The 11,690-nt window shown below is 47.9% G+C and overlaps 1 protein-coding gene across 15 annotated transcripts in view; it reads right to left on the bottom strand.

Moving 5' to 3' along the window:
- The window catches only part of PCDH15 (protocadherin related 15), a 572,690-nt gene that overhangs the window by 85,818 nt on the left and 475,182 nt on the right, over positions 1 to 11,690 (bottom strand). For all 15 annotated transcript variants that reach the window (XM_017733770.1, XM_008633276.2, XM_017733771.1 and 12 more), the window contains 2 exons: positions 11,058 to 11,282; positions 1,893 to 2,009 (listed from right to left, as the gene is read on the bottom strand). In XM_017733770.1, the coding sequence (XP_017589259.1) occupies positions 1,893 to 2,009; positions 11,058 to 11,282 (342 nt within the window). The remainder of the gene's footprint in view (positions 1 to 1,892; positions 2,010 to 11,057; positions 11,283 to 11,690) is intronic.

The following is an 11,690-nucleotide window of genomic DNA, read 5'->3' as shown; positions in this document are numbered from 1 at the left end:
TGTGTTGTTAAATGAAAAATGAAACAGCTTTGCATTGGAAATGCTGACTGCACAGGACTAAGGATTCTAAAGGTAATTCATCAGAACTATTTTGTTTCCCCTCAGTGATATCTCAGTCTTCAAAACTTAGACACAGAGATAATAAAATGGAGCTTTTATCTGAATGGGCAGAGAGAGCCCAAAATATCTCATTGTAAGGCAACAACATTTATTTAATGTTAAATAAACGCTGCCCAAACCCCAATAACACCACATTAACTAAGCCACACCTGATTTGTGCCCAAGCACTTCCATCAGCTTTTAATGTGCATGGCACATTCCCCCTGAACTCTTCTCCCCGAGGATTATTCTCCTTCTTATGCCAAATACTGGCAATTAAAAATTAAACCTGGCTGGCAGAACAGCTCTGGCTTTTCCTGTCCTCAGAGGATCATCTGGTCACTGATGTTCATCAAGCTCTGATGACAAAAATTGACATCTAACCTCAGAACAGGGAAGGAGTTAGAGGTGTGTGCCCAGTTCTGTCCCTTGAGGGCTTCACCAGGGAGCAGCAACAAAAAACAGGGGCAAAGATAAACTTTATCCCCAAACCGAGTGCCCTGGGTTCAAACATTGCCCGTGGAATGTGCAGCTGGTGAGCTCTGCAGTGCCACATGAATCTGGGATGGCTCAGCTGGGCAGTGCGCGGTGACTGTGACATCAGTGACAACCTCACAAAATTGTGGTTTCTTTCCTCTTGAACTGCCCCACAGACAGGCACGGCTCCCCTTCCTGCCTATTCCTCTCGTTGTGTGAAACTGGATAAAGGCTTTCCATTGGTAAATTTACAAGCTGGGGGTGTGTGTCGATCTGCTGGAAGGTAGGAGGGCTCTGCAGAGAGACCTGGAACGGTTGGATGGATGGGCAGAGTCCAACAGGATGAAGTTTAACAAGTCCAAGTGCCAAGTCCTGCACTTTGGCCACAACAACCCCTGCAGTGCTACAGGCTGGGGACAGAGTGGCTGGACAGTGGCCAGGCAGAAAGGGACCTGGGGGTGCTGGTCGACAGCCGACTGAACATGAGCCAGCAGTGTGCCCAGGTGGCCCAGAAGGCCAACGGCACCTGGCCTGGATCAGGAACAGTGTGGCCAGCAGGACCAGGGAAGTCACTCTTCCCCTGTACTCAGCACTGGTGAGGCCACACCTCGAGTGCTGTGTCCAGTTCTGGGCCCCTCAGCTCAGGAAGGACGTGGAGACGCCTGAACACATCCAGAGGAGGGCAAGAGGGCTGGTGAAGGGCCTGGAACACAAGCCCTGTGAGGAACAACTGAGGGAGCTGGGGTTGTTTAGCCTGGAGAAAAGGAGGCTCAGGGGAGACCTTGTCACTCTCTACAACTGCCTGAAAAGAGGTTGTAGCCAGGTGGGGGTCGGGCTCTTTCTCCAGGCAGCAACTGACAGAACGAGAGGACACAGCCTAAGCTGTGCCAGGGGAAGTTTAGGTTGGATGTCAGGGAAAGGTTTTTTACTGAAAGAGTGATAAAGTTCTGGAATCGTCTGCCTGGGGAGGTGGTGGAGTCACCGTCCCTGGATGTGTCTAAAAAAAGATTGGATGTGGCACTTGGTGCCATGGTTTAGTTGAGGTGGTGTTAGGGCATGGGCATGGGTGTTAGGGCATGCACAGGGTTGGACTCGGTGATCTTGGAGGTCTCTTCCAACCTGGTGATTCTGGGATTCTGTGTGAAGTGCAGCCTCTGCCCTGAACAGCAAAGGCCAGGCTGACATGAAACAAACGTAGGAGTCACTCCTCTGTGAAGCTCCTCATAGTTTGAGCTGATGAGAGAGCAGGGGCACTTTGGAGGGTTCAAGTTTCCTCTCTCCTGGGTGTGAAACATGAACAGAAGCTTTTTCCTTACCGGGGGATCCTGATCCTCAGCTGAGACCGTGGTGATAAGGGTGCCCTTGACTGCATTAGGAGCAACCATTCCCCTGTAGAGCTTCTGGCTGAACACCGGTGAGTAATCGTTCATATCCTGCAAAAAACAGAATCCAGAGTTTAGTCCTGGAGTTCCAACAAAATTCCACATGCATTCACAAATGTTTCTGTTGAATCTCTCTCCCTGCATGGGGATTGCCATTCCCAGGCTCTCCCGATTCCATTCCCCCTGCACAAAATAAGGGGGAAGGTGCCAAAGAGTCACAAAAAAATGGATGTGGGACTGCTCAGCTGAATTCTGCAGGAAAACACAGCTCCACCACAGAACAGAGCAGAGGACTGCATACCACCTGCTCCTGTGGCAGCAGGCTCGGCTCATTTTCCAAAAGGAAGGAGTTGCTCTGGCTCGATGGTGTTTGTCACCTCTAATATCCAACAAATTAAGGGGAAACAAAATGTCCTTTGTACGATAAAAGGGCATTTACACAAATTCTTGTGCCTGAGGTAGGCAAGGATACATAAATCAATGGATATATATGTATATACACCTAAATATATCTCAAATATTTTGCAGGGTCATCCAGAGTTGCTTCTGTTTGGGTGGAGATTAAAAACAAACTCTGTTTTGTCGCTTTTTCCAACTCAAGTTTATTCTTCTCTAGGAAGTCTTTAGGTTTGTGGTAACATTCAAATCACACGAGTCCGTCACTCGTTTCATGCTGTGTGTTATTAACTGGGAGATGTCACTTGGTCCAGCAGAAGGTGTCCCTGCCCACGGCAGAGGTGGGAGGGGATGGGTTTTAATGTCCTTTCTAACATCAACAATGCCACGATTCTGTGGAAATCTGTAGGCAGAGATTCAAATCCCAGGAGTGTTTTTCCCAGAGCAGTGAAGGAGAAGGAAGATGGGATTTAACACTCAGGCTTTAAATATTTACATTCTTAGCGGGGCACAAGCGTGAAATGTCTGTTGGTGTCCCCACAAACCAAAAACCCATGGAGGTCCCCATGTACAGTGACATTCCCAAGGCCGTTTTACGCCGGGAATGCTGCACGGCACGGATTTTTCTCCTGCTCTAGCTCTGTTTGGCCTGTCCCCACCTGGCTGGGAGCACCTGGGTGAGAATCAGTGCATTTCAGCGAGTGACTGCCTTAATGAGTTCTAAATTACATATTGATTTCCTCCTTAATGCCTTCCCTCCCCTCCTGCTTTGTTTCTCCTCTTTGGCATTCCCAGATGACAGTCTTGCTTCCCAACATTTTTGTTCAGCATTTTCATACTCCTTACAGACACAGCAGCGTTTGTTTCCTACCAATCTTTTCCCTGAATAACAACCCTGTGTTGGGTCCTGTTGGGAATGAGCTGTGTCCTGCTCAGAGAATAAGGAATGTGCTGGGGAAATGGGATCATGCGCATGCCGAGGGTGACAGCTGAGTTAACGAGCTGGCATCAAGAAATCTCTTCCTATGTCTTAATTTGCTTTTGGAGGTGCAAACAAGGATTCTCAAGACCACTCAAATGAAACCATCTCTCCCAAACTGTGCTTTTCTCTGTGCTTGATCCTAGATCTTTGCACAAGGGAGGGATCCTGTAGTGTTTTTGTGCTACCCCATGGGACCAAGGAGGAACAAAACCAACAAAAAGTGGTAGATAAAGAGTATCTGTGGTAGGGATACAGCTTTGGGGGTGTTAAGCTTTGCCTTTTGCTCAGTTTTGTAAATGAATCTGTATAAAAATAAAACAAATCTGCAGCAAGATAAGCAGTGACAAAGGGTTGCTTTGTCTCTAAATGCATGGCCGTTATTACCTTACTGTCAAAATAGGCAGCCCAGGTATTTGAAAGTGAGAAATATGGAGAATCCATCACCCAGTTTTCCCATTTCCAGATTTTGGAGCGTGTCTGATCATTAACAGGAGCCTGGATTTGAGTTAATGGCAGCCTGGATTTATGTGGCTGGAGCAATGAACTGGGGAAGGTTTTAAGAGGCTGCAGCTTGGCCCCACTTGTGGGATTATGCCTCAGATGTAAAAGGTGATTTCATGACTTCTGACAACCACTCTGGGGGAGGTTTACTGCCCCATTCCCAAACGTGTGCTTGGGGATTGTCCTCGTGTGCTGCATCCACTTCTGTGCAAGGGTTAGAGGTGTTTTAAGAAGCCATCAGATGTAATCTTCAATTATTTACCCGTTTACAAGCAAAACATGCCTGGAGCTTTGGTCTCTGCTCAGAACAAAGCCCAGGACTTGCTCCAAATATTTGTTGTCCAAAGTCTCTCTGTGCTGAAAACCTGAAAACTCCATCTCTGCATTTGTCCAGCATTAAGTTCTCTTTGATAGCAACGACTGGATTGAGGACCTTGGAGAGAGATTGTTTGCAAGGGCCTGGAGGGACAGGACAAGGGGAATGACTTCCCAGTGCCAGAGGGCAGGGCTGGATGGGAGATTGGGAAGGAATTGTTCCCTGGCAGGGTGGGCAGGCCCTGGCACAGGGTGCCCAGAGCAGCTGGGGCTGCCCCTGGATCCCTGGCAGTGCCCAAGGCCAGGTTGGACATTGAGGCTTGGAGCAGCCTGGGACAGTGGAAGGTGTCCCTGCCCATGGCAGGGGTGGCACTGGATGGGCTTTGAGGTCCCTTCCAACCCAAACCATTCCCTGTCTTATCCTGTGACTGTGGGGGCACAGTTTTTGGGGCTGGAACGGAGCAGATCATGCCCAGGACCTCTTGAGCCATTCCCTGAACGTACAATGGCCTTTCTCTCTCTGCTCCAACAAAACCAGCTCCAGGCTTTATTCCACCCTGAGGGCTGCTGCTTTGTGCCCAAAAAGCAGCAGTTTCTTTTTGTGACTGTGCTGGTACCAAGGTTTCTACTCAACTCTGTCTAAGTGGAAATCAATATTCCCTTGCTATGAAACCCATGTCTGAGCTATAAACACATATCAGGCCTTTACAGCCCCTTTGCAGGCTGCTGCTTTTTTTGACAAGTGCAGTAAATAGGAGAAAAAAAAGTATTCTTAAAGTGATTTCTTCTATCCATCCCACAAAGGGAGAGAGGGAAGAGGTTTCCTTCAGAGCACAGCATGGAAATTCCCCAAACTTCCCACTCTTCTCTCACAACTCCAGTTCTGGATCTGTAATTTTCTGCTGTCGTTTTGTTTTGAACCTCTGCCACTTCAGTCTGTGTGCACATTCCCAGAGCTGGTGGCTCTGGGAATGCTGCCTCCAAGTGTTTAATAATTCCCTGCAGTTTGGAGACCTACAGGGGCACATTTAACACTCCTATAATTGTGCAACTCCTTTCTAGGGAAAGCAAAGGGGTGGTTTGGTACCACTGTACTTGAAAATTCCGATTCCTCTGGTGCATTCTTCAACCACAGAAAGTTCTCACTCAACACCTGATTCCAAAAACAAAAATCCAAGATATTTTATGACTAAAAACCTGAATAGAAACTCCATAAGGCTACAAGATATCACAGCCCTAAGGACATCCATTGCCCTTAAAAACCTGGAGCAGCCTCCCCCAGACCCCAACACCTGCTCTGGGCCCAGGAGCCCATTTTAGTCCTGCTCCAGGGATGCCAAAGGATGCATTTTATAGATGATAGTCTAAAAAATACATTTTAAAGTTCTTCAGATCCCTGGATGTGAAGTAAAAGAGAGTGGAAACAACTGAAAATTTGGGCTGTGACTTCAGATTTCGCTCATAGGAGAGTTTAGTTTTCTGCATGAAAATCAATGTTACTCAACTCTAATTCCTTTATGGGAAGATTGTCTTTGCCCCTTCCCTTAAATGCCATGAGGCCCTGGCACAGGCTGCCCAGAGAAGATGGAAATGACCCCTCCTGGGAGTGTCCAGGTTGGACGGGGTTTGGAGCAGCCTGGGATAGTGGAAGGTGTCCCTGCCCATGGCAGGGGGAGGCACTCAATGAGTTTTTAGGTTTCTTCCAGCCCAAACCAGTCTGGGATCCCATGAAATACCTGATTTCACCAGATACTGGAGTATCAAGAACTTCAAGTCCCCTCCCATCCTTACACGTTCTCTTGACCTATCATAATTAACACACCTTAATAACACCAAGTTCAAACCCCTTGTGATGATTCTGTCATGATAATATGGCCAAAAGTATGAAATGGCTCCTTGAATTTTGTCTGTGAGTGGCTGCAGAGCTGCTCTGTCTGCAGCTGCACAGAATAGGGCCTTGCTCACACGGCTCTACTGCACCTCTTTCCCCTTTAGTGCCCAGCAGTCCCTAAAGTAGCTCATCCCATAAATTAAGGGATAATATTCATGATGGAATACACGAGGCAATAAATGACTGGCAGATGATTGAACTGATCAGCTGAGATGGAAGGAAAGAAATAAATCTATTTACCAGCACTGTAGCCCAACCCCAGGCCTGTTATTCCATTAATGCCACCAGAAATGAGATATATTTTGGAGGCAATTCAGCTGCTTTTTTTTTCAACCTTCCTGTAAGTTTTGTGATGCTGCTCTGCTCTTTAAATGGGAAAAGATGTTCCTTGTGTGACTCTTCCTGCTGCCCCCAGGATCCCATTGGCCTCCTTGGCCCCAGGACACTCTGGTGGCTCAGGGACAGCTCGGTGTCCCCCCACCTGTGCGGGTGCCTGGGGCTGTTCCTCCCCAGTCACTGATGAACCATTTAAACAATCCTGGGCCCAGTACTGAGCCCTGGGTACACCCCCAGTGACCGCCTCCAACCTCAGCCTGTGCCACCGGTCACAAGCCTTGGGATCAGCCATTTCTCAGTCACCTCACTGCCCCCTCATCCTCATTTTTTGGCATTGTTAGAACTAAAACCCTCTGTTTATATTTATTCTTGTTGCTCTCTCACTTGAAATCCTTCACCTGAGAAAAAGGCTTCGTTCCACGACACAATGTCCTTGAAAAATTCCAAACTGAAGCAATCCAATACAGAAAGAGGAGAAAAAGCACTTCTACAAACAAGAAAGAGACAAAATAATACAAAAATAATGCTGGTAATAAGAAGAGGAGGACACAGCACAAAATCTGCAGAGACCTTACAGGCCCCATGATACAGAGATTCTCGTATTTGTGTTTAGGAACGCAATACTCCAGAGCAACTGCTCCTGTTAACAAACCCTATTGCCACAGTACTTGCTTCCAAATGCTAAATCCTAATAATTTGAACTGCAAGGAATTTGCATTTCCCAGTACTGGGAATCATATGGATTGCGAGGGGATGTGTGTGGGTACAGCAAGAGGCAAAACAAACTCAGCCCTCCCTGACACCCTGTGGCTTCTTGCAGCTTCAGGGGGAAAGTTATGAAAGCACTCAGAGGAATCTGAGAACGGGGAAATGAGAAAAATCTTGGTCTGTCTGAGGTGGTGGGAAGAAATCAGTGTCACTTAGACAATTCCTCCTTGGAAATACTTGAATGGACGCAACGATTATCATTCCGTGACTCCCTGAGAGGGGCTGGAGTCAGGTGGGGATCGGGTTCTTCTCCCAGGGAACAATGACAGGACAGAAGGAAACAGCCTCAAGCTGTGCCAGGGGAGGTTCAGGTCAGGTATTAGGAAAGATTTCTTCACCCAAAGGGTGGCCAGGCATCAGAAGGGGCTGCCCAGGGCAGAGGTGGGGTCACAATCCCTGGAAGTGCTCAGAAGAAGTGTGGATGTGGCACTTGGGGGGACACAGTTTAGTGGTGCGGGGTTAATGGTTTCACTCAGTGATCTCAGAGGTCATTTTCAATGAAATGATTCCATGAATTCATTGATTCACCTTTGGCTTTCTCTGCCAGAGGAGTCCTGGGCCATCCTCACAGTGCAAGGAGCCTTTTGGCTGCAGCAGAGGCCAGCAATGTGTCTCACACTGACATGAAGGTACAGATGAAGTTATTCCTCCTGCAGTGAGTGCCCTGCTCTGCAATCTGTGCCTCGAGCCAGTTCAGGGCAGGTTAATACAAACTATTTGTAACTTGTCATGCCAAGGGCTGCGAGTGCAGAGAACAGCCCAGTGAGCATCCCCCTCCTGCAGCCGCGGGGAGCAGGGGGCTCTGGGTGTGCTCCCTCCTTGGATATCGCACCAATGATGGACGATACCATCAGACACCCATAGCTGCTTAACAGAATTCCATTACCCAGGAAAAATTACAGTGCTTGGGGTGAAGAGCTGCGCTGGGAGAAATGACAAATGTGAGCAGAGCAGAGGGAGCCCCGGAGGACTGGAGACCTCGTAATAACACAAATAAAAGTTCTGAGGGTTGGAGGGGCTGGACCTGTGGTGGTGACATGAGCTTGGCCCCACTGCTGCCTCTGCTTCCCTCCAGTTCAATTTTGTGTTCTTGAAGACTGCTGTTCCATTGGGGACTGTGGTGTATCTCCAGTTGGTTTAGTTCCTCTCTGGGCTCTCAAACCCTGCTTTAAAGTAATTACTCAGAGCCCAGCCTCTGAATAAAGTGAAAGCAAGCAACTACTCAGAGGAAACACATCCAGTTCCTGCAGCAGAAGATGCTGAGCGGGAGGGAAAGGGGGGCCTGTTCTTGTTCTCACTCGGTTTCAAGTCCCTGCACCCTTCTCCTGCTGCTCTGACTGAGGGATCAGCTTTCCGAGCTGTCCTGTGGGTGCTTCCCATCCCAAACAGGGACAGCACAAGGTTCTGCCTTCAACCTCTCCACCCTCTCTCCCCACCCATGTGAATTTTGTACCTGGGACATTCACCTTTAAGCTCAAATGAAACCATCCAGACACCTCTTGTGATCAACGTACAAAATATCTGCCACCTGACATAAAAGCTGCTAATGACATCTGCCCAGCAAATTGGGATAATAAACCTGTTTTTTCCACAATCCTTCTCCGTTCTCCCAACTGCCACTCCAAATTCCCCTGTCCTACCTCTCACTCCAGGCTGGAACCCAAGCACCATCTTGATCTCAGCACATAAACAATACTTAATTACATCCCCTGACCTGTTGCAAAACTCGGCCTGTCACTGAGTATGAAAACACTCAGCTTAAATTGGATTTATTTTCTTTCTCACTTAAAATATCCCTCCCTTGTCCTCCCTCCCAGGCCCTGTTCTGTCCCCAGCCAAACCCCTTTTACTCCAAAATTGTTACTTCTGGCTCCAGCCTGGTGTTCCAGCCTCTCCACAGCATCATCATGCTCCCATTTTGTTGCTCATGTGTGGCAGCTGTTTCTAGGAGAGCAAGAACTGATTTTTTGATCCTATTAATCCCCTCCTTAAATCCCCTATTCCCACAGCATCTCCCTTGAGAGCGCACATGCTGCTGGTACACTGAGGCCACCGAGTTGATTTGTATTTTTCCCTGCACCCTGTCATTAATTAATACAATCAACCACACAATTGATGCCTTTTCCTGGTCTTAAAATCAGGAGTCATACACGGTTAGAAGGGGAAAAGGGATTTTCCCTTGGTATTTATTTTAAGGTTCCTCGGGTGCACGCGTCCAGGTCAAATGCACCGAAATGCACCCCACAAAAAATGCACCCCCCAAAAGATCGAGTATAACATTACAGGTGTTACTAATTAGCAGATCTATCAAAGATTCCCCAAGGAGAGGCTCAAGTGCTCAAGTGAGCCCCCCTCCCCAAGGAGCCTTCTCCTGGATGGTTCTACCTTGGTTTACAGAATGTGTTCTGGAGAGGACCTTGGGGGCTGAGGCGCACTGATCCCTAGCTATGAAGCTTCTAAAATGTTGAGTCTCTTAGCTTGACAAACAAGTCCAAGAATGCAGGCAAAAAGCACTAAGAATACAGACGTTGTAAAAAGGTATAACAGGCGTATAAAAGAAAAGGCAAAAAATCTTCATGGCATCACAATCACACAGACAACAGCTTTTCTCTGAACACAATCCTACCTGAAAACTTTTTAAAAATCCCACCAAAGGGTTTAAACCCTTAAATAAACCAACCCAAACCATTCTTCCAAAAATTCAGTGTGCTGGGAAAAGGTTTTTTTTAGGAACAAAACCCCAGGTTTGAGCGACTTGCTCCATAAAAGTCCAACAGAAGAGGCTCAGGGAATGATGGAAAAGATTTTTTTGTGAATGATGTGGAATGTGCAGGGGAAAAGCACAGGTTATTGGGGAACAGGTGACCTGCACCTCACACTGAGACATTCTGCAGACAGAGAGACACTATAGAAACCTTCTGGCATTGTCACCAGAGCTAACAAAGGGAGACATTTACTGCCCTAAAAGAATTCTAAGCTCAGTAGAGACTGACAAACAGAATTACCCAAAACCATGTAGCAATTCCAGCACCTGCAGATACAGAACAGGCCGAACCCCAGACTGCCAAATACTTTTCACAGCCACACATTTAAACTGAACGTTTGTGAGCTGTGCTTTTGGTCCTACTACAGTTTTTGCTCCTTCGCTAAAATCTGAGTAATTAAAGCCTCTTCTTTCCCACAGCTCACAGAACTCAAGCAACTGCTCAGAAGGACTGAATGACTGACAGAGCTGCACCTTTGGGAATGCCAGGGGTAGGACTGAGGCATCTGAGCTGTCCTCTACTCTTGGACACAGCCAGATGGAGATGGGGAAGCGCTGCTGTTCCAGCTACAAACACTTTTCATTTCTGAATCGTTCCCAAACAGAGACCAGCAGCCCCATGCTGCTGGGGAGGCACCTGAAACGCTGAGGTGAGGCTGGAACTCACTGCAGTTCATGGTGCAAGACACTAAACCAGGCTGTTCCTTTGCAGATCTGATTTTCCAGCAGCAGGATCTGGAATCCAGGATGTGCTGTGCCACACCAGCACTCAATACACCCCCCCAGTGGATCTTAAAATTACAATTTGGGGGCTGAAATGTGATTGTGTCACTTTTGCAAACAAGTCCGTGAGGGGTTTATTTCAGCCTTTCAGGGATTCTAAAGGACAAAATGTTTGCATTTGTGTCAGGTGTTCCTGGATTTCATGAATCCAGGATTTAACTACGTGATTGCATGTGGCAAAATAATTACAGCTGTTATAAAGTGTGTGTTTAACTGGAAGAGCTGCTCACAGAATAAGGCTCACACAAGTGAGAAGCAGGAGAGCAGAGAGTCCTGGTGTTTCCTCGGGACACCTGCATGGTGATGGAATATCCTGGAATGACTGGGAAAGGATGCTGCTGGCTCAGGAGTGCCCCCTCTTACCTTGACTCTCACGGTGACGGTGGCCAGCCCAGGAGGCATCGTGCCCTTGCTGTCGAAGGCTTCCACGAGGAAGGTGAAGGTTGCTTCTGCATCAGAGAAGGATTCATAATCCAAGGATTTCCGGAGCGATAGCTCTCCTGTGTGCTTGTTCAGGGCAAAATACTGCTGGGCTTCCTCGGTGCGGATCCGATAGTTCACGTCAGCACCCAGGTCCACATCCTTGGCCTGCAGGGAACAGAGGAACATCAAACAGAGTCCATTCTCACCAAATATCCCTCTGAGATTTAAAGGGCAAACTGCTGCAAACGTCGTGAGTTTATGTGTGTTGTTGTAATTGTATTCAACGTACACACACCCAAGGAATGACACCCGCTGAAGGATCAAGCCACGGGAAATGAGCACAGTATTCTGGGAAAGTGGCACTGGAAGCTGAGTCTGGTCTTAATTCTCCTCCCCGGGCACCTGCTATTGGCCACTGCCAGGGAGAGGATCATGGAATTCCACAATGGTTTGGGTTGGAAGGGATGTTTAAGGCCAGCTTGTTTCCCCCCTCCCATGGGCAGGGACACCTTCCACTGTCTCAGGCTGCTCTAAGCCCCAATGTCCAACCCGGCCTTTGACACCTCCAGGGGT

Source organism: Corvus brachyrhynchos, unplaced genomic scaffold, assembly GCF_000691975.1.
Source record: "Corvus brachyrhynchos isolate BGI_N302 unplaced genomic scaffold, ASM69197v1 scaffold334, whole genome shotgun sequence".
In the NCBI taxonomy this organism is placed as follows: Eukaryota; Metazoa; Chordata; class Aves; order Passeriformes; family Corvidae; genus Corvus; species Corvus brachyrhynchos.
The sequence above is the reverse complement of the archived record's forward strand: the minus strand, read 5'-3'. Positions and strand labels throughout refer to the sequence as shown.